Source organism: Schistocerca cancellata, chromosome 4 (assembly GCF_023864275.1).
Source record: "Schistocerca cancellata isolate TAMUIC-IGC-003103 chromosome 4, iqSchCanc2.1, whole genome shotgun sequence".
Lineage (NCBI taxonomy): Eukaryota > Metazoa > Arthropoda > Insecta > Orthoptera > Acrididae > Schistocerca > Schistocerca cancellata.
In genome coordinates, this window is record NC_064629.1 from 367,904,675 (window position 1) to 367,927,978 (window position 23,304).

Genomic DNA, 23,304 nt, shown 5'->3' on the forward strand with positions numbered 1-23,304 from the left:
ATTAGAGGCCAATTATTGCTGAGTCTACAGTATATGATAAGAATACACTCATTAATCGAATGGTTGAAGGTTTCTATCACTCAGAAATTGCGAATTATGAAAGTAACATATAAATTTATAAACGAAAGATTGCAATTAAGTAAATTCTGCAGGTACTATCTCAATGACTTTAAATGATGAGTACGATAGTAGAAGTACTTGTGAGAATGCGGTATATTTCTGCAAAACACTTATTGGTGTCGATGGTCCAGCAATTAAATAAAATATGAGTTAAATAACAGGGAAACAATAGATTCCTACTACACATAATTAGGTATGAACGACAACGTAGTTCGCTAGATATTCACTTCTAAATGCACACTACGTCTCCACTGTAGAAGCCACGGAAATCTCACAAGTGCACAAGTCGGCACTCTATAGTTTTTCTATCTGCCGTGACCAACCGCAAACAGCTCCACACTCCAAGTCTCTCCTGCAACCGTGCATTCGTCGCGTCCCGCACCGTACTCCCCTCAACTCTTGACCCAAACTCGCTTCCATCCAGTCTCCCCATTCACGAGCGCTGTGATTGGCTAGAGCGCTCGCGCCATGTCTTCATGCCAACGCACCCACACAAACGTAATGAAACATATTCGAAGTACTGGATTTACATTGCAATAACTTGAAATTATATAAATATTCCTACAGCTGGACCATAAACACGTTCTAACACACATTATTATATACATAAACAAATTAAATGAACATATATCAAAGGAATAGCAACGAAAGGTAGGCCAGTAGCCTAATGTCTCTGTGCCTTCTAAAGCACAGTAAATATTTAACCAATTTCTTCATGAATAGTATATATCGGATATAAACAAAGACATAGATGAATAAATATATTTATAAGCAACTGCTACCGTTTTTTCGTGTAACTGTGGAGTACTTATGGCCAGACGCGATAGATAGTAATCAGCCACTTTGACCTCCAATAACTCATGTACTATTCACGTTACATGCCTGTAATTTATACCAATTTAGGTTTACACTAATAGCTTTCTAAAGACACATCGATCGACGAAATCGGATAAAGCGTTTAAATTTTGGAAATTCGTTGCTGGGTGTTACTTGTATAATTTACCATCAGATACTAAACTTTAAACTAATAAAGATATTCAAAATTTGATTACACCATCAGAATCATCGTGCAAATAATAGTAATGTACATGTTTCCTTTTGAGATATCATGATTCATCTGGCTACTATTAATTTCTATACAAACTGCGAAATGTTTGCCATTAAGATTTCTCTAAGTCCGCCATCTTTGGCACTCCCGGCATAGACATCTCCTTGATCGACACAAAGCACCATCCTCATCACAGCGGAATTCCCAGCAATGCGGCTGGACCATACACTGGGGCTACCTCTCTCAATCGGCAAACGTTCGGCACCACATGTTTGCTGCTGGATCGCGGCTTTGACGAGCGTCCTGTGCCGCCATTCCAACTCTGAACATATAATATTTCCAGGGCGCCACAACTGGCCCATTACCTCACAGGTTACACGACAATAACGTTCCTGTAAAGGACTGGAATGCACAGAGTCCTGACCTGAAGCCTATAGAATACCTTTGGGATGTTTTGGAACGCCGAGTTCGTGCCAGGCCTCACTGACCGACATTGATACCTCTCCTCAGTGTAGCACTCCATAAAGAATGGACTGCCATTCCCCAAGAAACCTTCCTGCGTCTGATTGAATGCATGCCTGCAAGAGCAACAGCTGTCGTCAAGGCTATTGAATTCCAGTATTACCGATGGAGGGCGCCATGAACTTGTAAGTCATTTTCCACCAGGTGTCCGTATACTTTTGATGACATAGTGTAGGCAGGAAATGCAGGGAAGCCTAGATGAGGTGGATGCAGGAAAAATATGAAAAAATTGAAGAAGAAATGGTTATTGGAAGGAATAATTCAGCATACAGAAAAGACAAAATAACCATTGGTGAAATTAAAAAGCGAAGGTGTCAACATTTAAAGTACAATGGGAATTCCCATGTGAAACGCTGATGAAGAAATGGTTTTGTGGAAAGAGTGCACATAACGCCTCTATGAGGAATAAGACTTGTCTAATGATATGATAGTAGAAGAAATGGGAGCTGGTATGGAAAACGTGGGGGATCTATTATTAGGGTCAGAACTTTGAAAGACTTATGATGAAATAAGGCTGAAAGGGTAGATATCATTCCTGTGGATTTCTGAAATCATTGGGGAAGTGGTAACTAAACAACTGTTCCAGTTGGTGTATAGAATGTGTGAGACTGAAGACATACTATCAGGCTTCTGGAAAAATACCATTCACACAAACCCAAAAATAGCGAAGGCAGATAAGGGCTACAGCTATCGCATTATCAGCTGAGAAGGGCATGCATCCAACTAGCTGACAAACATAATATACAGAAGAATGGGAAAGGAAATTTAGGGTCTGTTCTGTGACGATTAGTTTAGCTCTCAGAAAGGCGTAGGGACCTGGTGGAAAGCTCTGACATTGCAGTTGATAATGGAAGTAAGACTTAAGAAAAAGCAAGACATCTTTATAGGATTTGTTGAACTAGAAAAAGCAATTGGCAGTTTCAAATGCTACAAGATGTTCGAAAATCTGCAAAAAATAGGAGTAAGGTATAGCGAGATCAGGTAACACACACAGTCTTTTCTTCTTCCTTCATTTGCATTACATATCTGGGTGGAACTTGGCATTCTCAATAATTTTCTGTCATTCCTCTCTGGAATTCACCGTGGACTTCCAGTTATGGCAACCGACTTGGGCAGCATCCTCTCCAACCTCGTCGCTCCACCTCAACCTATGTCATCCTATTGCTCATCCTCCTCCAGGTTCACTGCAGCAGGCTTTCCTTGTGGGATCTGTCTCATCAAGTCACATTACATGTCCAGCCCATCTCAGTCTACACAGCTTTATGAACTTGACCACATCATCCTCTTTATAGCAGTCATAATGTTCGTCATTCCTTCGCCTTCTCCAGCTCCCATTTTCATATACAGATCCAAAACGCCCTCCTCAATATACTTCATTCATATTATCACAGTTTGTTTTCACCCTGCTTTGTAATTGTCCATGTTTCTGAGCCATAAGTAAGTACTGGGCGTATCAGCGTTTTGCAAAGTCAGCACTTAGTCCCTCGTGGTAGAAGCTTGGATTTAAAATGTCGCAACATTACAAAGTAGCACACGGTCCAGTCGCATTAATATAACTGCCTGTCAAAAGCGTGGATATTACACCACCGAATTCCAGGATAGTGTCAATGAGGTTCTAGAAGACACTGACAGGAATTTGGAACAATGGCGACTCGAGTACTGTGAAATAGAATTTCGTCCATTGCTGGATCATCATCATCATCATCATCATTATCACAGTCATGATCATCATCATCATCAGTTGCTGTGGCCTCTTGGAGTTGGCACATAATGTAGGATCCCTATAGTTCTTCTATTTCTGGGATCTTGAACTTTCTGTTGCCAGTTCACTCCGGATGTCTTCGTTAAGTCTCTGTCCAATCTGTCTGGTGGTTTTCCTCTTAGCTTTTTTTTTTTTTTTTTTTGTTAAACTGGGTTACAATCTAGTACCTGTCTTGACCACCAGCCATCTATGATTTGCCGACATGACCAGGCCACTGCCCTTTCAATGTATTCACTCTTTCCTTTATGTCACTGACGTTTGTTATCTGTCGGATACCAGCTGCTTTCTTTCTGTCTTTCTTTGTCTACCCCAACATTCATGTTTCAATTCCTCTTTGGGCTACTGTTCGTTTTCTGAGAACTCATTTAATGTCCATATCTCACAATCATTAGTGGCAGTATGCATTCGTCAAAGACTGTCTTCTTCAGCTTGGCCGACATCTTGGACTTCAAAACTGATGAGTATCTACCATAAGCTTGCCAGTCTGATTTAATACGAGGAAATTTTTCTGGTTTTAGGTCTTCTTTCATATTTAGTAGTTGACTCAGATAGACATATTCTGTGATTATTTGAAGTTGCATACTTCCAACAGATATACTGCCCTCGTGTGTCCATTTATTCATCATGAAATTGGTTCTATTATAGTTCATTTTTAGGCCAGCTTCAGAGCAGACTTATGCAAGTTCACTGACTAGTTTTTGAAGTTCTTCTGTACTATCTGCAAATAGAACAAAATCATGAGCGATCCTCAAGTTGTTTAATCTCTTTCCCGGAATTTGGATTCCCTTTGTTTTTCGTCGCTTTTTCGAGGATTGCTGGAAGTATAGAATCTCCTTTTTCTACTGAAAAATCATTGGTTTCTTCAAGTAAATTTACAAACGCTGTTGACGTTTCGTATATGTTGTATAAAACTGTAATATTGGTCTTTTCTATTCCATGCTGTTAAAGTCTCAAACACAGCTGGGTGACTGATTGAATCGAACGCCTTTTCGAAATTTATGAAGGGAAGACAAAGAGGTAGATGGTGCTCATTTGTTCTACTAACAGTTTTGGTGTAGAGTGAGGATATGATCGGTTGTACTGAACCCAAGGTGGAAGCTAGCTTGCTCAATGGATTGGGCCAGATTAAGTGTAGTGCTCTATCTCGAAGTCAAAATTCTAGTAAAAACTTTGTACAGTGGGGACAGGAGGCTGAGAGTTCTTTATATCTTTTGTTCTTCCTTTCTTGGGTACTATGATTACTATGTTTGACTTCTGAGGGAAGTATTTCTGGTATTTGAGAAACTGAGGCATCCAGTCATCTAGCATTAAGATATCATTACGAACTTTACTGTGCAGGTTATTATAAAAATTTTCAATATATTCCAATATTTCTCTCTTATCTGTAAGTCGCCCTAGGACTGTGTCTAACGCTATTAGCTGATTCATTCAGTGATAAGCTTCCGCTTGGCTGTCTTTAAACTAGACTTATGTTCGAGACTGGCTTTTAGCATATCATATAAATGAAATAAACTGTAATGCCACTGAATTTTTTCTACACGGCAGATAGCGGGCGAACAGTATATTGGAACTTGTGTAGTGGGTACATACCAAATTTACAACATGCACCGACTTTGGCGTATATGTCTGCGCAGGCAGATCGTTATGAGTTTACGACTCGAGTGAGTCTGATGTCTTTGATAGTAAATGCCTTGCAACTAAGCTAACAAGAATTTTGGCGGTAACTTGGATGTAGACGACGTTTGCGTCTTGCATACTTATTTATGTACACATAGTAGAAAAAAATGGAATGGCAGTACCTAAAAAACGCGGCAGTAAGCTCTTACATTAGATAAATATTTTATTTAAATCATCAGCATCCCAAATAGAGCAGCTTTTTTCGTACATCGTAGTGACCTGAAGTGCTAGTTGGAAGAATTGTATTCATTTATTTTTCTGATTTAGTATATTATGTCTGTTGTGTGTGTTGTTTCATGCTATATTACCTATGTAAGGTGCGACAATCCTATATCATTTTATGATACTGAGACACAAGGATGCTAAATAAATAAAAAATACCTGGCTCTGAATAAGAGGAGTGGTGAGCAGATTTGGCTATATCCGATAGTGAATATTATCTGTACGAGTTTTTATTTATCTTAATTATAGAGTATCATTTCATTATGTTTTGGAAACAATTGCTTTTGTTTCTCTGTTGCTTCTGAAAGCGCAGTTTGAGAAATATGTGTAACAAAATAAATCACTGAATAGGCGATAGAAAATAAGAATTTTGGATGTATTACTTGTTAGCGTTGGAGCAATTTAACGTATGAGCGAAATCTTTCCGTATTATTGGTGTCTATGAAATTAAATTTTATGTAATTCAGTTGTAGTAAACGAGCATAGCGCGTCGTGCGTTTAACGTTATTGTTGATCACTTGTTAACCTGTCAGAATTTCAGATTGTGATATGCCTACGTAAAGTTAAATTTAGGGGGGTCAAGGGAAGCGTCTCATACCACCGATCTGCTAACCACCGATCTGCTTTGACCCGTAACGTAAATGCGTTGTGTGACGTCATTGCGGCGCGGTGTGTTTGAAACGGGTCGTATTTGTAGGTGGTGTGGTGTTGGGGTGGATGTTCGTGACTTTGAGACACAAGGCTACAAGTCGTAAATGATACAATTTACATTTTTCAGACATATCTGGCTCCATTTAAACATTTACGTACGTAACACAAACTAGCGTAATAACGTCAGTAATCTTTGAAATATAAGTTTGACTATATCAGAAGTGGTGACTCGAACATGGCACACCGTTCTGATTAGTAAAGTTGCAATAAAATACCAGAGGTGTTACGTTCATTGTATTGACAGTTTTTACTTTGCTGCTGAATTGATTGAAGTGGCTGCACACTGCTGATTATGTGAACGTGAACATAACTGACCACACGGTTGACAGAACGTCGCTGTAGGACCGGAATTGTGTTTATATTGTCTTAGATGTACATACAAAATCTTCAAGGAACTTAAGATACCGGTTTATAATGTCACATAAATAAATTTCTAGAATTTTCTCGTACTATGGTATTGTTTTCTGCATAATTAACATTATAATTATTTAGTGTGATGATAATTTTTTTCTTTTGTCATTTGGCAAGGCTTTGAAAAAAAAATAGAAAATTATATTTTGCAATCCATTACATATACACACTGAAAGGGCAACATCACTGCATTAGAAGATGTAAGATTATATGACAACACTGCTTCTTGTTGGGAGTAACAAGGTTCTTTTAATCAAAGTGTTTATGCATCAAATCATCCACTTAGATAAAAGTAAGTAGCTTCTGCTAATGGTATAAAACATGTAATTAGGTACATAGCACTTGCCACTTCTCCACCCTTCACAGACTTCATTGTTGACACACAATATATGTTTATAAGATACACCCAAATTCTATTGTGTGCACACCTTTTTGATATTAACATTGCAGTTTATTATTGACAACAAAAGTGTGTTAAATCTTTAAGTGGATGTAGAACCCATGCTAAGCCATATATGAAATTATTACCACAATTTTTTTTACTACTCTGCACCACGTTTTTTCCTTCCAACCTAACCTAGACCTTGAGCTATATCACAAGGAAGTTTGGGTCTAACATCCCATTGATATCAAGGTTATTGGAGATGGAGAAAAAGCTCTGATTCTCTTGAAGATGGAGAAGGAAATCGGTGTGCCTTTTCTAAGGAAACATCCTGGCATTTGCCTGGAGCAAATTAGGAAAATCACAATAAACTTAAATCTGGCTGGCCGGATGTGATTTTGAACTGCTGTCCTCCCGAATGAGAGTCCAGTGTGCTAACCACTGCACTGCCTCACTTGGTGGCTATGCTACAGGTCATTTTGTCACTACAGGCAACGTTTTGAAGAGGAGGAGGATGTGGTGTGGGGAGGTGTGGCAACATTATCACACACTAATGCAAAATAATGCAAAATCTTGTTGGTGTAAATATCCATTTAGTTGACACGTTACACTTAAAAGTGTTACTATAACTGAACACAATAAGGTGTGATGAACATCGGTGAATAAATTGCTGTTGCACACTCGTAAGTGATGTGACAATCATGTGACAAAATGATGTAGCTAAAAGTCATACTTTTGTTTCTACATTTAATTCTTGAGAACAATGTCAAAATAGTTAAATAGGGGGGGGAAAACTGTTTCTTAGTGGGTTTAGTTTCCCGAGCACTTTTTCTGGCTCAACTGAAGCTACCCATAGTGGATCTTGGCTTCGTCCTGTGCTGTAAGGATTATGTGGCATGTTACACCCTACATATGCAAATGGGAAGAGAGCAGAACACTGACAGTATTATTTTTGGGATGCACATTATGGTGATGATCTGTAGTGTAGCCCATTGTATAGATCAGGTTGAAAGGTGACAGTTTGGTTTGCGTGTTGGTGAAGCTAACAAAAGTGAGAACTAAATCTTAGTTGTGTTGATATGCTGATCTGCAGTGCAGTCTGAGACCAAGATTAGATTGAAAGGTGGGAGTTTGGATCAGAGTCAGTGAAACAGTGTTGAAGACTTCAGTTAATTCCTTTTTCTAAGGTTCTACAGTATAGAGTGTACTAACAACCTATTACATTTTTCAGTTGTCAGTGATGCTTCGTTGTTTGAAGATGACGCTACATTTCCTAAATGTATCATAGAAAGCACATGAAAGATTGAACACTGACCTCTCAATAGTGTCAAACAATTTTGGCATTCTTTTAGAATTGAACTGAGTGAAGTGGCGCAGTGGTTAGCACACTGGACTCACATTTGGGAGGCCGATGGTTAGAACCTGGATGTGGCCATTCGGCTTTAGGTTTTCTGTGATTTCCCTAAATCGCTTCAGGCAAATGCCGGGATGGTTCCTTTGAAAGTTTACAGCCGATTTCCTTCCCGATCCTTCCCTAATCCAATTTTATGCTCTGTCTCTAATGACCTCATTTTCGACAGGACGCTAAACACTGATCTCCTCCTTCTTTCAGAATTGAACTTCTGAGCAGCTCTACAGTTAACATATTTGTCATTTTATGTATTCATCAATTTCTGTCTGACTGAAGATTGTGGTGCACAGTGTAGTGCTCAGGAACTACATGCAAACACCTCTCCCATGGCAAGCCAACTTCTGGTGATGAAACTTCTGGGAATTGTTTGACTGGCAATAGTTTACCTTGAGGGTCTAGGTTAAATTAAAAGGTTTGCTGTACTTTATTCTGTTCTTACAGCAATTTTTAATTCAAATACTCTAATCCATTTTATACAGAATAAATAATTTTCAGTGCTACTGAAACACGAGTAACATTTTTGACAGTTGACAACAGAACAGTGTGGCTAACACTTTACAGTTACTTTTTAGCCATGTTTACGTATACAACAACAAAAAATTGCTCAGACTGGACCAGTAAATTACACAGAATTACAAAATTCCTGTTACATTTTGAACACACCATATATAACCTGATCAAAGTTCCATTGGGTCATTTTTATTGTTTCACATGTTTATGTTCAACTGAGGAATGCAACTGAACTTATTTAGCTGATGTGTTTGCTTTCTTCTTCTTTTTCTCTCCCCAAAATCACATCCATTCTTCTGTTGACATTTCTCTGGCCCACTTCTGAGTGTGTGTTTCTTGACAAATGTCTTGGATGCAGATCTGTTGTGTTACATGTCATTTGTGATGCCAGTTATTTTGGATGCAAATCTGTTGTGTTACATGTCATTGGTGATGCCAGTTATTTGACGAACTTTTTCAGTTTCAAGCAGCCAGTAGTTCTTAACTGTCACTGAGATGACAAGAAAGAAATATTTTGGTCAGCCTGTCATCATCCATTTAAAGGATGTGGCTATAGAACTTAAATTGTTCCTTCCTGAAAGTGTCAGAGACTGCCACAGTTTGTTGACATAAAGATCTCTTTCTCACCTCATATCCAGAGATGCAGACTGAGGCATAAATTTTCCATACAGTTGTTCTTTCGTGCATTTCTGTGTCTTGAGTTACTGAACTGCCTCTAATAATCAAGGTTTCCAATGTGTTTAATGCTTGTGGTCTGATTACTGTGTTGTTGCACCTTACGAGGGATGTGTACACCCACCCGCAGATCACCTAGTCAATCTTTGTCTAGATAAGTTGCGCAGTGTCTCTAATATGTCTGTCGATCATGTCACTTAGTTCTTTTCAGTTCTGAGTGCACAGTGAGCATAGAAAGGTGTATAGAACGATAGTGCCTCCCACCAAGTGAGACGTGCATGCTGTCATATTTCTTCATGCTGAGACATTCCTGTTTTCATGCAGCTCATATGGTGTAACAGTCATGCATGGCGGGAATATGTGACAATGGTGCACGACTTTGAAGTAGGATGTACAAATATTCATCATGAGGCCTGTCAGGGAAGGAAGTGAGTGTCAACCGATGAACTCCTTCAGCGAGGGGATCAGGCAATTCCAGAAAATAGTCTGTGAAGAGCAATTCCGAACAAGTGAAGAGGAATGTTGTCATCAGGCATTGTTTTTTTTTTTTTTCCTGGCAATGCTCAGCTGCACATTGCAGCTTCAACAAAGGTGCTCCTGCAGCGTTTTCGATGGGAAGTGTTTGGTAACCCACCACACACCCCAGAGTTGGATTCGTCCAGTTTTCATCTGTTTGCTCACATGAACTGCTTGCTCTGAGGACAACAGTTTGCCACATATATTGAGCTACAGACCAGAACAGAGAATCAGTGACTCGATAGAGAAATAGCTGGAAGGTGTAGTTAAATGTTGCAAATAAAGTATTTTTTATTTTCTCTGTGGTTTCCATTTCAAACCATTTAAACCTTAAAAGAAGTAGCTCTTGTAAAATAGTGCAAACTAACAGGACTTTCACAGAAATATAGGAATTTGGGACATGAATGTTCTTGTTATTAACAACTTAAAACATATTAAAAACTTGAAAATATCGTAGTGCTGCAGGAAAACAGTGGTTATGATCAGTGATATAAGTGTAAGTGTAGAACACACAGCGTGTATAAAAAAAGTGCCCTTCTGCATTCATTGGCTGCATCAACTCGCAACCTAGCTATCAACTTCCAATTTAACTGAGAATTCAGGCTATGATACAGTTTAGTCTGTCACCACACCCCTGCACAAAAAATTTCTATACATGCATAGCATCATTCTTCTCAGTGGATTACCATCTCTGCCTGACCTACAGTGATGGACAAAAATACGTAAACACCACAAATACAATATATTACCATGCCTATTACAGTGTAGGAAAACCATTGACATTCAAAACTGCATTCCATCATCTCAGAATGGATAAATACAGATCCTTTATGGGTTTCAAGAGACTGTTACACCATTCTCCTGCAAAATAGTGGCAAGTTCAAGTAACGATGGAGGTAGATGGTGATAACACACCCTTGTCTACAAAGGAGACTGCAAAGGCTCAATAATTTGAGAGCTGGAGACTGTGGTGGCCATGGGAGAAGCAACAATTCATCCTCATGCTCGCAAAACCAGTCTTGGATGATGTGAGCTGCTTCATCAGGGGTCTTGTCATTTTGGAGAACAAACATTGTAGAATGTGATGAACCTGATCTGCTAAAATGTTCACATAATCCTTTGCAGTAACCTGTATTCGTAGGGCCCATGAAATATTGCAGTATGGCTATGGCTGCCAAAATCGTCACAGTTCTCCCCTCCCCCCCTCCCACTAATAAAAATCTTACACTCTTGGGATGTAAACTTGGCCAGAAGTTGGTAACAGTGCGAAATGAGTCGCATCAGTACAGGGTCGTCATAGTACTTAATGGATTTGATATGGTTGATTCAAAGGGTGGCGGGTGCCTTTCCTGTCACAACATTGTTACTCCCTGGGATGGAATGTGTGTACCCCAACTGTCTATTCATGTAACAGCATGTGAAAGTTTTCAGAATTTGTGAAATCATCTAACTGCAGTGGCACCTTGGTACTAGCCCCATTTTCACATATTGTCTAAAAACCTCATCCAGGAGGACTGGTACATCAATCCTTGTCAAACCGCCAGGCCCGTTCGATCCAGAGTTAGCACATTACCCTGTCCCAGAAGTGGCGCTTTAACACACATGGCTATCTTAGCAAATGTTAACTCTTATTTGCACTGGTTTTGCAGTATTGATAAGAAGCAGTTGTCCCCTATTCATAGAGTGGACCAAATGACATTCTTCCTATTCTGTATAGTCCGAGTTTTATGATCTCAGCACCGTGTTTTCCTGTTATGGGCATTTGCATCACTGATGAGTGGTTTTATAATTCCAGCTCTCATTGCAGTTCCCTGCTTATGGAGCTCCCTTCATGTTGTTTTACTGCTGACAGGATTTATGAGTGCAACATGCAGTTCTGCTGTGACTTTTGCAGCTGTCACCCTGTTATTTTTTGTCAGAATCATCTTCAATTATTGTCCATTATTATCACACAGCACACATGTTTGTCTGTGGTTTGACTTAGTGGATGACAAATTTCTTGGTTACTGAAGTACCCACCTTATGAGTATCAACAATTCATGTATGTTTAAATGCACTTAGCTTCAGCATCATTATCTGACAACTGTACAGAAGAGTGTTCTGACCATGACTGACACTGACATTGTATTGAAGACATTCTACCACATATGTCATTCATGGTGAAATATGAGTGTGCCAGAAAGTAATGCCTACAGATTTTTTATGTGAAAAACCTTAAAGTTTTTTTTATATAAAACAAACTTTTTATTGATATTGAGAACAGAATAAAAAATTTGAAGGCTTTACTTTTTACCATGCTCTTGTGCAACAGTGCAACCTCCAGGCTTGGCTAACATGTACATTTATGTTCAAGAATGCATTTCTTGCAGTGTTACCATATTTTTGTACAGCCACTCTAGTATAGTAAACATCATGATGAATACTAACATTCACAAATAATGAGCAGCATATTACAAAAAAAACGTGCAACATCTACAACTGGAACATACAAACGAGAACATACCGGCCACAGCTACACTATGTGATCAAAAGTATCCGGACATCCCAAAAACATAAGTTTTTCATATTAGGTGCATTGTGCTGCCACCTAATGCCAGGTACTCCATATCAGCGACCTGAGTAGTCATTAGACATCATGAGAGAGCAGAATGGGACGCTCCACGGAGCTCAGGGACTTAGAACGTGGTCAGGTGATTGGGTGTCACTTGTGTCATACGTCTGTATGCGAGATTTCCACACTCCTAAACATCCCTAGGTCAACTGTTTCCAATGTGATAGTGAAGTGGAAACGTGAAGGGTACAGCCCGACCTCATCTGTTGACTGACAGAGACCACCAACATTCTGAGGGAAGAAGATGGACCAGTATCCACCTGACAGGGGATTGAAACCAGCCACATGTAGCATTAATAACAATTCGACAGGTTTACCAGTTTATGGATGAGACAGTATTTCTATACAGTACACTACTTCATGGAACATTGACGGGATCCATCAAAGGCGGAAATAGTAGAATGAGACCCCACATCGTGCGTATGCTACTGTGTGATGGGCAACTGATACACACTATTAATGTGGCCTTTAATTCCACATGAAGAAAAGGTAGCTGATCAATGTGGGCAGCGGGAGAGAGAGTGCCGGGCAAGCGAATAAATGACACTGATTGAAGTTCTGTTTGGATGGAGAACTCTGAAAATTCTTGGAAACTGAACTGTGAGAGAGAAAGAACGTTTGGAAATGCGCGAAATCTCGCTGCCCCGTTTGTATGCGCCTAGCCTGTTGTGCTGAGGAGAAGCACGGTGGTGTAGCATAGCATGTTTACGTGAGTGGTCTGACGACACATTAGATTTCCTGTGCTTATGGGAAGTGTTTACTGCCATACCTGTGGTGACGGCAGACATTGCTGACTGAGCATCCCACTAGTTGTCTGTTCCCTGTGTAAATTCGAAAGCCTAGGCTTTTTTAAATACCTTTTACAGGGAAGTATCTATAAGCCATAAAGCCTGTGCACGCACTTGCTTATTGGGTTAATCTTGGAGGAATCATTCAGTCAGCATAAGATGTGCGACATTTTCTTCTGAGCACACAAAAGCAGAACTAAGACCCCAGAGGTCAGTGATAGTCTTTACAGGATTCTGACTGCTGTTTACAGTACCTGTAAAATTCCTGTCTAGCATACACTACATGGAATTGACACCCACAATGATCTGACAAAGGTTACAAAGCTCAGCAAAAGAAAATCAATCAGGATTTTTCATGTGTGTGGGGAGGGAGGCGGGGGGCAAATAATGGTGAAACTCCAACACACTATGTGAAAACCATGAAAAAAATGGTCATTTTCAATCTGAATTGGTTAACTTGTAAGCAGTGAAGTGATAGTTGAGGCCCTGTAATTATGTTTCCCAGTCATCAACACTATCCAGAAATAAAGGAAGCAGTGGATCTGATGAGGGCAACCTTGTTACCTGCTGGTGTAGTAAGGTCAACTGCTGTTGCTGTTGGTATCTGCTTCATAAATTACAGGTCCATATTGCCTAATATATCAATGCACTGCGAGTTCAAAAATACTCATCACTACTGTTGAAATCTGCAGTTATGAGCACAATTTATTGGGTGAAATTCCCTGATATGGTGGAAGCACACAGTTAATACAATCACATGTAAGTTCAGAACTACGTAAATAGAAAGTAACGGGCCATGCATAATCCGGAGTCAAAGCCAATATAGTCCGCTGACAGTGACCAGTCAAGTGAAAGTTTCATCAAGTGAGCACACGAGAGAATGAGTTCTCAGAGCTGTGGGGCACGGTTATAGCTGGTTGGAGGTCGCAGGGCTCCACCGGATGATGCAGTGTGCGCTCCAGTGCGGCTTCTTCCCATAGCATTGCTTGTGGTGACAGCTTGCATGTCGCGGTGCCACTGGTGGTGAGGGCTGCAAATAAAGGTCGATCTCCAACAGCTTTGATTGGTCCATGTTGCTGAGGGAACCAGCTAAATCATTTATGCTATGAGGCAGACAGCTAGGACGCTACTAACCAGACCCTCTGAAGTTTCTACTGAGATTTCATACTTATGACTTCACATAACCCCATAGGAATGAAACCCAATGATCTTGTTGTCTGTGGCACAGAATCTCCCATTCTAATCAAACAATGAGAGCATCATAAACTTCTTGTCAGATTAAAATTGTGTGCCAGACTGGGACTCGAACCCTGAACCTGGAACCTTTGCCTTTCACGGCAAACCTCTGAGGGTGGGTTGTGAGTTGTGCTTGGGTATCTCAGCCGGTCGAGTACTTAATGTGAAAGACAAAGGTCCCACATTTGAGACCCAGTCCAACACGCCAGTTTAATCTGTCTCAAGTTTCAAATAAGCTGCGCCACAGCTTTAAATGCTTGTCGGCAAGTTCCTGTAATGAGTAATGCGCTTAGCTTGTCAATCAGTCATGAACTGTAAATACTGTTGAACTTCACTATAGACACATCAAAAACTTATTTTTCCTCCCATTCCCAAAGTATCGTGACCAACATTGCTGTAGCAGGCACATGTTTGTTAAGGCACATACATTTTTAAATTGTGCCTCACATTCAGTGCTCATTGAAGACCTTGTAACATCTCAAATACTAATTTCCCACCATTGTTTCTTTATTTCAAAGTATTTGTGTTTAAGGTGCTATACCATGCATAAAATTTTGAATCTACAGGTTCTACTATGGACCCATCATGTTAAGAATACTTAACATATGTTGGCAAAAACATGCGCACAACATTGCAGTACAAGCATGTAACAAGTTCACTTTTTATTTAGATCAAAAACTGAGTGGGAACTCAATTGCTTTCTACTGACATGACCAGCTATCTGTTCATATCAAACTGTTAACTCTGTATTATACTGGAAAGTCTTAGATGGAATACAGTTGGAAGGAAAGACGATAACCATTCATCCTTTAGCATATGCATTGAGTGGCAGACAGGGAGTTGAATGTATGTGGCAGCAATTCTTGTGAAATAATGGGCCTTCTTGATTCAACTATTGACATTGTGAAAGAGGGGGTAGTGGCTCACCTGATATACAGTTATCTTTCACTCTTTTTTATAGTCCATTCACAGTGTTCCCATTTGTACTGTGTTCTTAAATGAAGCCCATTGGTCAGCATGGGAGCATACATATTAGGTGTTTTCTGTAGACCCTTATTTGTATCAATGTCCAATATAGGCTGTGCCTGACTACCACAGAAATATATTATACTGTCAGTAGTACCATTAGCAACTAGCAATGTTCCTTAACAGTGAGATGTGGATGTGACATGTCTTCTTGCCTGCGGATACTTTCACAGTCTTCTATCAGCTGATATTAATAATGATTGAATGATCACGTGGTCATTGCCATTTTGAATGATCGCGTGGTATGGAAATGGAAATGAGCGTTTGGCGTCATTGGCCGGGAGGCCCCTCGCGGGGCAGGTCCGGCCGCCTTGGCGCAGGTCTTATTACATTCGGCGCCACATTGGGCGACCCGCACGCCGGATGGGGATGAAATGATGATGAACACAACACAACACCCAGTCCCTGAGCGGAGAAAATCTCCGACCCAGCCGGGAATCGAACCCGGGCCCGGAGGACGGCAATCCGCCACGCTGACCACTCAGCTACTGGGGCGGACATCGCGTGGTCATTGCCATTTTGAAAGTATGTTTCTAGCTGTTGTGCCATTTCAATCAGAACTGTGTCAGAATCACTTTGTCACTAGCCATCTTCATTCTCATACAATATCTGTTCACTTTTCATTGACACACATACTCATATACAAAAGTTGAATCAGAAGCTTGTATCTAATATCCTGTTGTCCATGTGAAAATGAATTGAAAAACTTACATAATACAAAATGAGATCTTTTGGTTATTTTATATAAAATGTATGGGAACTGCACACTTACCTCTCTCTCTCTCTCTCTCTCTCTCTCTCTCTCTCTGTCTCTCCCCCCTCCCAACCCTAATGCCATTTCCATTATTAGTAAATGCTATCATTAAGTGCTACAGTCATTAAATATACCTGTTTCTTTGTTCCAGCATGAAAACTTTGAGAAGAATGAGGAAGTAACTATAGTTCTGGGCAATGAAACTTGTGATGTTGATTCTGCAGTGTGCTCACTAGTGTATGCGTATATAAGACAGAGCCTTAGCGCTGTGTTGCAAGAAACCAAACACTATATACCTGTGCTTAATATAAATGAAGAAGATAAAGTACTCAAAGCTGAAGTATTCTATTTTCTTGAAAAATATGGTGTACCAGTTGACTGCTTACAATTTAGGTAAGTACTAAATATTTAAAAAAAATGGCACAGTTGTGTCTTTTTGTGTGATCTCTTTGTATTAGCTACCTTCCACGGCCTATTTTTCTGGCCACATTATGATGGGTCTCTTAAATGAGCATGTTTCATGGAGTGTTGTGCCTTGTGGTACTGATATGTTGTTGATATGACGTATCTCAGCTATGCATTATTGGGAAAAATCTAAATATTTCACCTAAACACACCTGAGGTTATCTTCTGAAACATGTAGTGTGGGGAAAATTCAGTTCACTGGCAAAGGTCAAACATTTTGTTACTGCATATTTAACGTATGTTGGCAAAAATTTACATACAGTGTTGTAATACAAGAAGATAACAAGTTCCGTAAAGGAGAAGTATTTTTTTGTGTTTTGGAATTAAAGTAAACTCGCGATTATCCGCAGTAATTGGGGACCTAAAGACCATGGATAATCAAATTCAACAGATAATGCACAGTTAAAGTACACCATAATATATTAGGGTTGTTTGAAAATAAAAATTAATTACATTATCATAATTAAATTTGTTAATGTTTATAATAATTTCTACTTTAATCATTATAGTACAGGGTTATTACAAATGATTGAAGCGATTTCACAGCTCTACAATAACTTTATTATTTGAGATATTTTCACAATGCTTTGCACACACATACAAAAACTCAAAAAGTTTTTTTAGGCATTCACAAATGTTCGATATGTGCCCCTTTAGTGATTCGGCAGACATCAAGCCGATAATCAAGTTCCTCCCACACTCGGCGCAGCATGTCCCCATCAATGAGTTCGAAAGCATCGTTGATGCGAGCTCGCAGTTCTGGCACGTTTCTTGGTAGAGGAGGTTTAAACACTGAATCTTTCACATAACCCCACAGAAAGAAATCGCATGGGGGTTAAGTCGGGAGAGCGTGGAGGCCATGACATGAATTTCTGATCATGATCTCCACCACGACCGATCCATCGGTTTTCCAATCTCCTGTTTAAGAAATGCCGAACATCGTGATGGAAGTGCGGTGGAGCACCATCCTGCTGAAAGATGAAGTCGGCGCTGTCGGTCTCCAGTTGTGGCATGAGCCAATTTTCCAGCATGTCCAGATACACGTGTCCTGTAACGTTTTTTTTGCAGAAGAAAAAGGGGCCGTAAACTTTAAACCACGAGATTGCACAAAATATGTTAACTTTTGGTGAATTGCGAATTTGCTGCACGAATGCGTGAGGATTCTCTACCGCCCAGTTTCGCACATTGTGTCTGTTCACTTCACCATTAAGAAAAAATGTTGCTTCATCACTGAAAACAAGTTTCGCACTGAACGCATCCCCTTCCATGAGCTGTTGCAACTGTGCCAAAAATTCAAAGCGTTTGACTTTGTCATCGGGTGTCAGGGCTTGTAGCAATTGTAAACGGTAAGGCTTCTGCTTTAGCCTTTTCCGTAAGATTTTCCAAACCGTCGGCTGTGGTACGTTTAGTTCCCTGCTTGCTTTATTCGTTGACTTCCGCGGGCTACGCGTGAAACTTTCCCGCACGCGTTCAACCGTTTCTTCGCTCACTGCAGGCCGACCCGTTGATTTCCCCTTACAGAGGCATCCAGAAGCTTTAAACTGTGCATACCATCGCCGAATGGAGTTAGCAGTTGGTGGATCTTTGTTGAACTTCGTCCTGAAGTGTCGTTGCACTGTTATGACGGACTGATGTGAGTTCATTTCAAGCACGACATATGCTTTCTCGGCTCCTGTCGCCATTTTGTCTCACTGCGCTCTCGAGCGCTCTGGCGGCAGAAACATGAAGTGCGGCTTCAGCCGAACAAAACTTTATGAGTTTTTCTACGTATCTGTAGTGTGTCGTGACCATATGTCAATGAATGGAGCTACAGTGAATTTATGAAATCGCTTCAATCATGTGTAATAGCCCTGTATATGTGAAAATTCGGTACTTACAATGAATACTGTACAGTCCTATTTCACATTGCCTTACACTACTTTGAAACAAAATATAGTCCAGGTCTTGCAGTGTTGAAGCAGTACATTGTTTACTACACTCTTGTAGTAATGTGAGATTACTGCTCACTCACAAAAACTCCTCGGTTAAAGGAAAATTTTCAGCAGCAAAATAGTGGGAGAAATAGGCCAGGATAATCTGCAAAGTGTATAATCCACCCACGGATAATTTAGGGTTTACTGTAATAGATGTACAATTGCATAGTTAGTATTTTTGTTTTATATTCTAGTACCCTACAATAATGGCAAGTCTTGCTTGGAAAACAGAGTGAAGATTATACTGTTAATGTTTGCAGCCGTTTCTCCTCAGCTGTTACTTCAATTATGCTTTATTACATAGATAAGAAAAATTCCATCTTTTGGAAATAAATATTTTATTTAATAGGAAGGTCAGCTTTGGCTGTAATATTGATAAAACATCAATATTATGGCCAACGCTGACCTCCCTTTTAGTTTAACATATATGGTCGTTGTGCACACAGCACTCCATGGAGTTGCCAATCAATGTTTTATTTGTGTCCCAGTGCACATATCCATTGTACACTGCACAAGCTGTAAGGCATACAGCAGACTACCACAGCCTGTGAGCCATACCACGTGCAATTTGCAACACTATAGGGTATATGCAGAGGAATGTTAAAATGTGACCTGTCCATTGCAATGCTGTACTGTGTATTTCTAGTACCTACATATAGGACAACAGCGACAACAACAAATGTGCGCGCGCGCGCACACACACACACACACACACACACACACACACACACACACACACAAAACCGACCGGTGACTGACCAACCTAGTCAAGCTAGTAGTTGAAATGCTGTTCTGGCATCGTGACTTAGGTTTTCTGTGGTTCTTGTGACTCAGTATAGCTGAATATCGAGATGACTACTTCAGCAAGAATGTGAGTAATTGCATTCCAATCGTATCCATGTTAATCTGTTCCTCCTATTGCAGTTGTACTCCTGTTGACAAAAATGGGAAGAAAAGTGGTGATGCTTATACTTGTGACTACATTTGTTACATCTAGTGTGTGGTAATTAGCATACATGAGAAGTAGTAAAGGGCATCATCATCATCATCATCATCATTATCTATTTGCCCCATTAAATGATTTGCCCACTCCAAGTACTGAGCTCAGGTATGTTTGTAACTTCTTCTTTAATGAGCAACAGTCTTGGGCAAATTTCAGCCAGTTAACTCTAACAATCTTCCACAGGTCTGGGTCCATTGGTGATCATTTCTTCTGGCAACATGGCTGGCCCATTGCCATTTCTCCCCCATTGCCATTTCTTAATGGCTGTTCTCTTCAGTATGTCTTTGACATCAGTAACTGAGCTGATGCCATTTTTTGTGTTAATCCCAACATAGAGCTTTTCATGCTTCACTGTGCAGTTATCATTTTCATCCTGTATATTCACAAAGTGTCCAGCTCTCACAGCTGGGAGTCAACAAGGAGAGAGCACATTGAACAAAAACTATGTTTTACAGCCATATTTGACCTTAAAGATAACTGAATGTCACCTAAATGCTTGACAGAGCAGCTTGTTGTATACAAAGATTCCTGATCTTATGTCTGCGAGCATATTTACAAGCTGTCCAAGGTAAATGTATTCTGTGACAGTCTCCACTTATGAAACTATATTTCATATTTACTCCTGCTCTTTTTTTTAAATGGAGAGACATGCTTTTTCACTGGATCCTATATACACACACTTTGTCTTTTGTGTTATATTTTACTCAGCATGTAATGTGCATTGTACAAAATATTATTTACACCATTAGCACAGTGTATCAATATGAAATTTTATGGTACTTCCTGTTGCGGGTGTCGATGGTCAAACCCTGGACTCCAGATGGCCGAGCTGAAGCCGGGGCCCATCGTGCCGTTTCTTCTCAGGAGGCTGAACAAGTTCAATAGCGTCAAGGGGCAGTGCAGAGTGATATAGTGGTATTTGGAAGCATTGCTTTATTCACATAATTTACAGTACTTCGATGGGTGCAGCATAGTGTCAGCGTGTCGCCCGCAGCACTTTTCCATGAGTCCAGCCGGCTCAGCAACTCCTGGTATGCTGACGCCGCTGCTCCGTCATCAAGGCCGCTCAGCTGGGAGTCTGCCACGCTCTGCCCGGTCACTGCCCGCTGATTCGTCGCGTCTTGCATCACATAGCTGCCCACGATTCCGGAGACTGTTACAGTCCCTGGTCCCCAGTGCCCTCCACCCCGTTTAGCCTGCTCTGTCCGATCATGGGTCGAAGGTGGTCGTACTGGTCACCTGTGGCCTTCGGGCCGCTGCTGCTCTCAGGACAGGTCTGGACTCGAACCTATGGCCTCGTGGATGCTGTGCCGCAACTTGCCGCTAGTGGTGCTTGCCGGATGGCAACATACGCCGCTGTTCCTGGCGCCGCTGCAGCGCTGCCCCCCCCCCCCCCCCCCCCTCCCCCTCCCTGCGCAGTATATGCCTCGCCCGGACTCTGGTACACCAGGAGGGAAGCGAACGTGGCCTGTCCTGGACCCGCTGCAGACTGCTGTCACTGCCCTCCTTTAGGCAGATCATGCTGCCTCCCAGTACCTGGCTGCCATTCCGTCCTGCCCCGGTGTTGTGTCCCTGGAGGTTTAATACAGCCCGAACAAGGTACAGGTTTACACAGAATATTTACAACATCTTTGCCAGACTGGCCCCTATAAGCGCAGACCAGCACGGGTCCGAACCGACTCTCGACTGACCTGGCACACACCCTCTCAAGCTATAAGTGCCTGACTATTTATCCTTCTTCTCCCCTCACTTCTGACATAGTGTCAGAGAGAGACAGAAACTGTGGCAGGGGTAAATTCCCGTACATCAGCCACTTACACATCGCCACTCCCGGCTCTGGCCTACTGCCTCGCCTCATAAATCACAATAACTTAAAGCAATGCTGCAGTTCCCTGCCTCGCTGTTTCACCACTCCAAACAAATCATACATGCAATACACCGCCACAGCTCAGTGCCATGTTTACTCTGTCTGGCCTACTGGCTGCCGACTATTACCACACAGTGCCCCAGACCTTATTGCCCAACGGCGCCTTTACTGAATTTTAACAATATTCCCCTTTCCTACAACTAAGACTAATACTAGCGCAGCATTACTGCTGTAACAAATTATGTTCATGTTATCTTGGTTATAGAACCTTTCACTGATTACATCCTTGTTATGTTGCACCACCATATTGATAGTGGCTTACCGGGGTGCTAGTTTAGTTTTTTACTGCGTTTCATGGATCATGTTCACATCAACTCACCAAGATGTGAAACATATCAGTTGTTTCACAAATAAGATACATTTACCCTGTGAAAATATGGATACATGCTGTCCATTTATATAACTATTTTTGTTATTACTCTTAATTTACAACAAAATTTGATAAATGCAACCCAAACACATATATACAGCTTAGCTCAGAAATTTATCTACAATAGGTTTTTCCAGTTCATGTGCTAGCTGGGGAGTAGCCGGATACTCATAGGCACAGATGGGCAAATAGTTGACGCTCTGGCAGTAAGGCTGTTGGGCCATAGCTTGCGTGACATTTCTGCACCAGCTGAGGCCCACGTGCTGTGTTGGCCAAATGGTTTATGTTTACTCAGAAAGTGTGCAATAGGATCTCTTAGTGGGTAGCCTGTGCCAGCTGCACCTGCCGATGACCGAGCTGAGGGGTGGCTCGTGGTGCCTGTGCCCTATGGGGCAGCTTTGAGACAACTTTATCCATGGAATAGGAGTTGTGAAGTAATAAGGATTTAAATTTGTTCTTAAAACTTTCATTGTCTGCCAGCCTTTTTAATTCTCGAGAGAGGTGATAAAATATTTTTATGGTTGCATTCTTTGCAAGAGTAAAGCCTATCTCACACGGAGTAAGATTTGCTGTAAGTTTTTTTCCTGGCTCACGTGATGGCTGCCAAGTAAGCTCTGTTGTCTGCTAGGCTGCTACCTTGCTGGGAACTCTGCATGTTTTCTGTGATAGACCCAGTGCTATTTTTCTCGTAAAATGCTTTGAGTGCTGCCTGCCGTGGGTAATTGTGAGATGTTTCAACTTCTGACACCACGCCTTGAGACCCTGACCAGGATGCTTTTGTCACTATTCACTTTCATCCTGTTGTCTTTCATTGTGTACACATTGTATACAAAACAATGGCACCACAGTGGACCGAGGAAGCAACTGATGCTTTGATATGTGTGTACAGGAAGGAACAGTGTCTATACGTAGTAAATACAACAAAATAATATAATAAACACTATTGCACAGAACCACTCACAAGGACTGCAAATTGTGTGTGCCTCATTCATCCAAACGCTACAAGCAAGGATTGCTACACAAAAATGCATGGTTTGTGGTGTCAGTACAGTGTTGAACGCCTGAAAGTGAGGTCATCAAAGATGAGTGCCAGTGGGCTGAACGATGTAAGTACAAAATCATATACAGGGTTATTACAAATGATTGAAGATATTTCACAGCTCTACAATAACTTTATTATTTGA

The 23,304-nt window shown here is 40.9% G+C and overlaps 1 protein-coding gene across 2 annotated transcripts in view; it reads left to right on the forward strand.

Moving 5' to 3' along the window:
- Positions 1 to 5,159: 5,159 nt before the first annotated feature.
- LOC126184678 (exopolyphosphatase PRUNE1-like) overlaps positions 5,160 to 23,304 on the forward strand; it is a 144,632-nt gene continuing 126,487 nt past the window's right edge. Inside the window, exons 1-2 of one of the 2 annotated variants that reach the window (XM_049927165.1) lie at positions 5,160 to 5,266; positions 16,534 to 16,775. In XM_049927165.1, the coding sequence (XP_049783122.1) occupies positions 5,237 to 5,266; positions 16,534 to 16,775 (272 nt within the window). In that variant the 5' untranslated portion in view covers positions 5,160 to 5,236. Of the gene's footprint in view, positions 5,267 to 6,522; positions 6,766 to 16,533; positions 16,776 to 23,304 lie in introns of those variants that run through there. The other variant, XM_049927167.1, reaches the window with a different exon arrangement.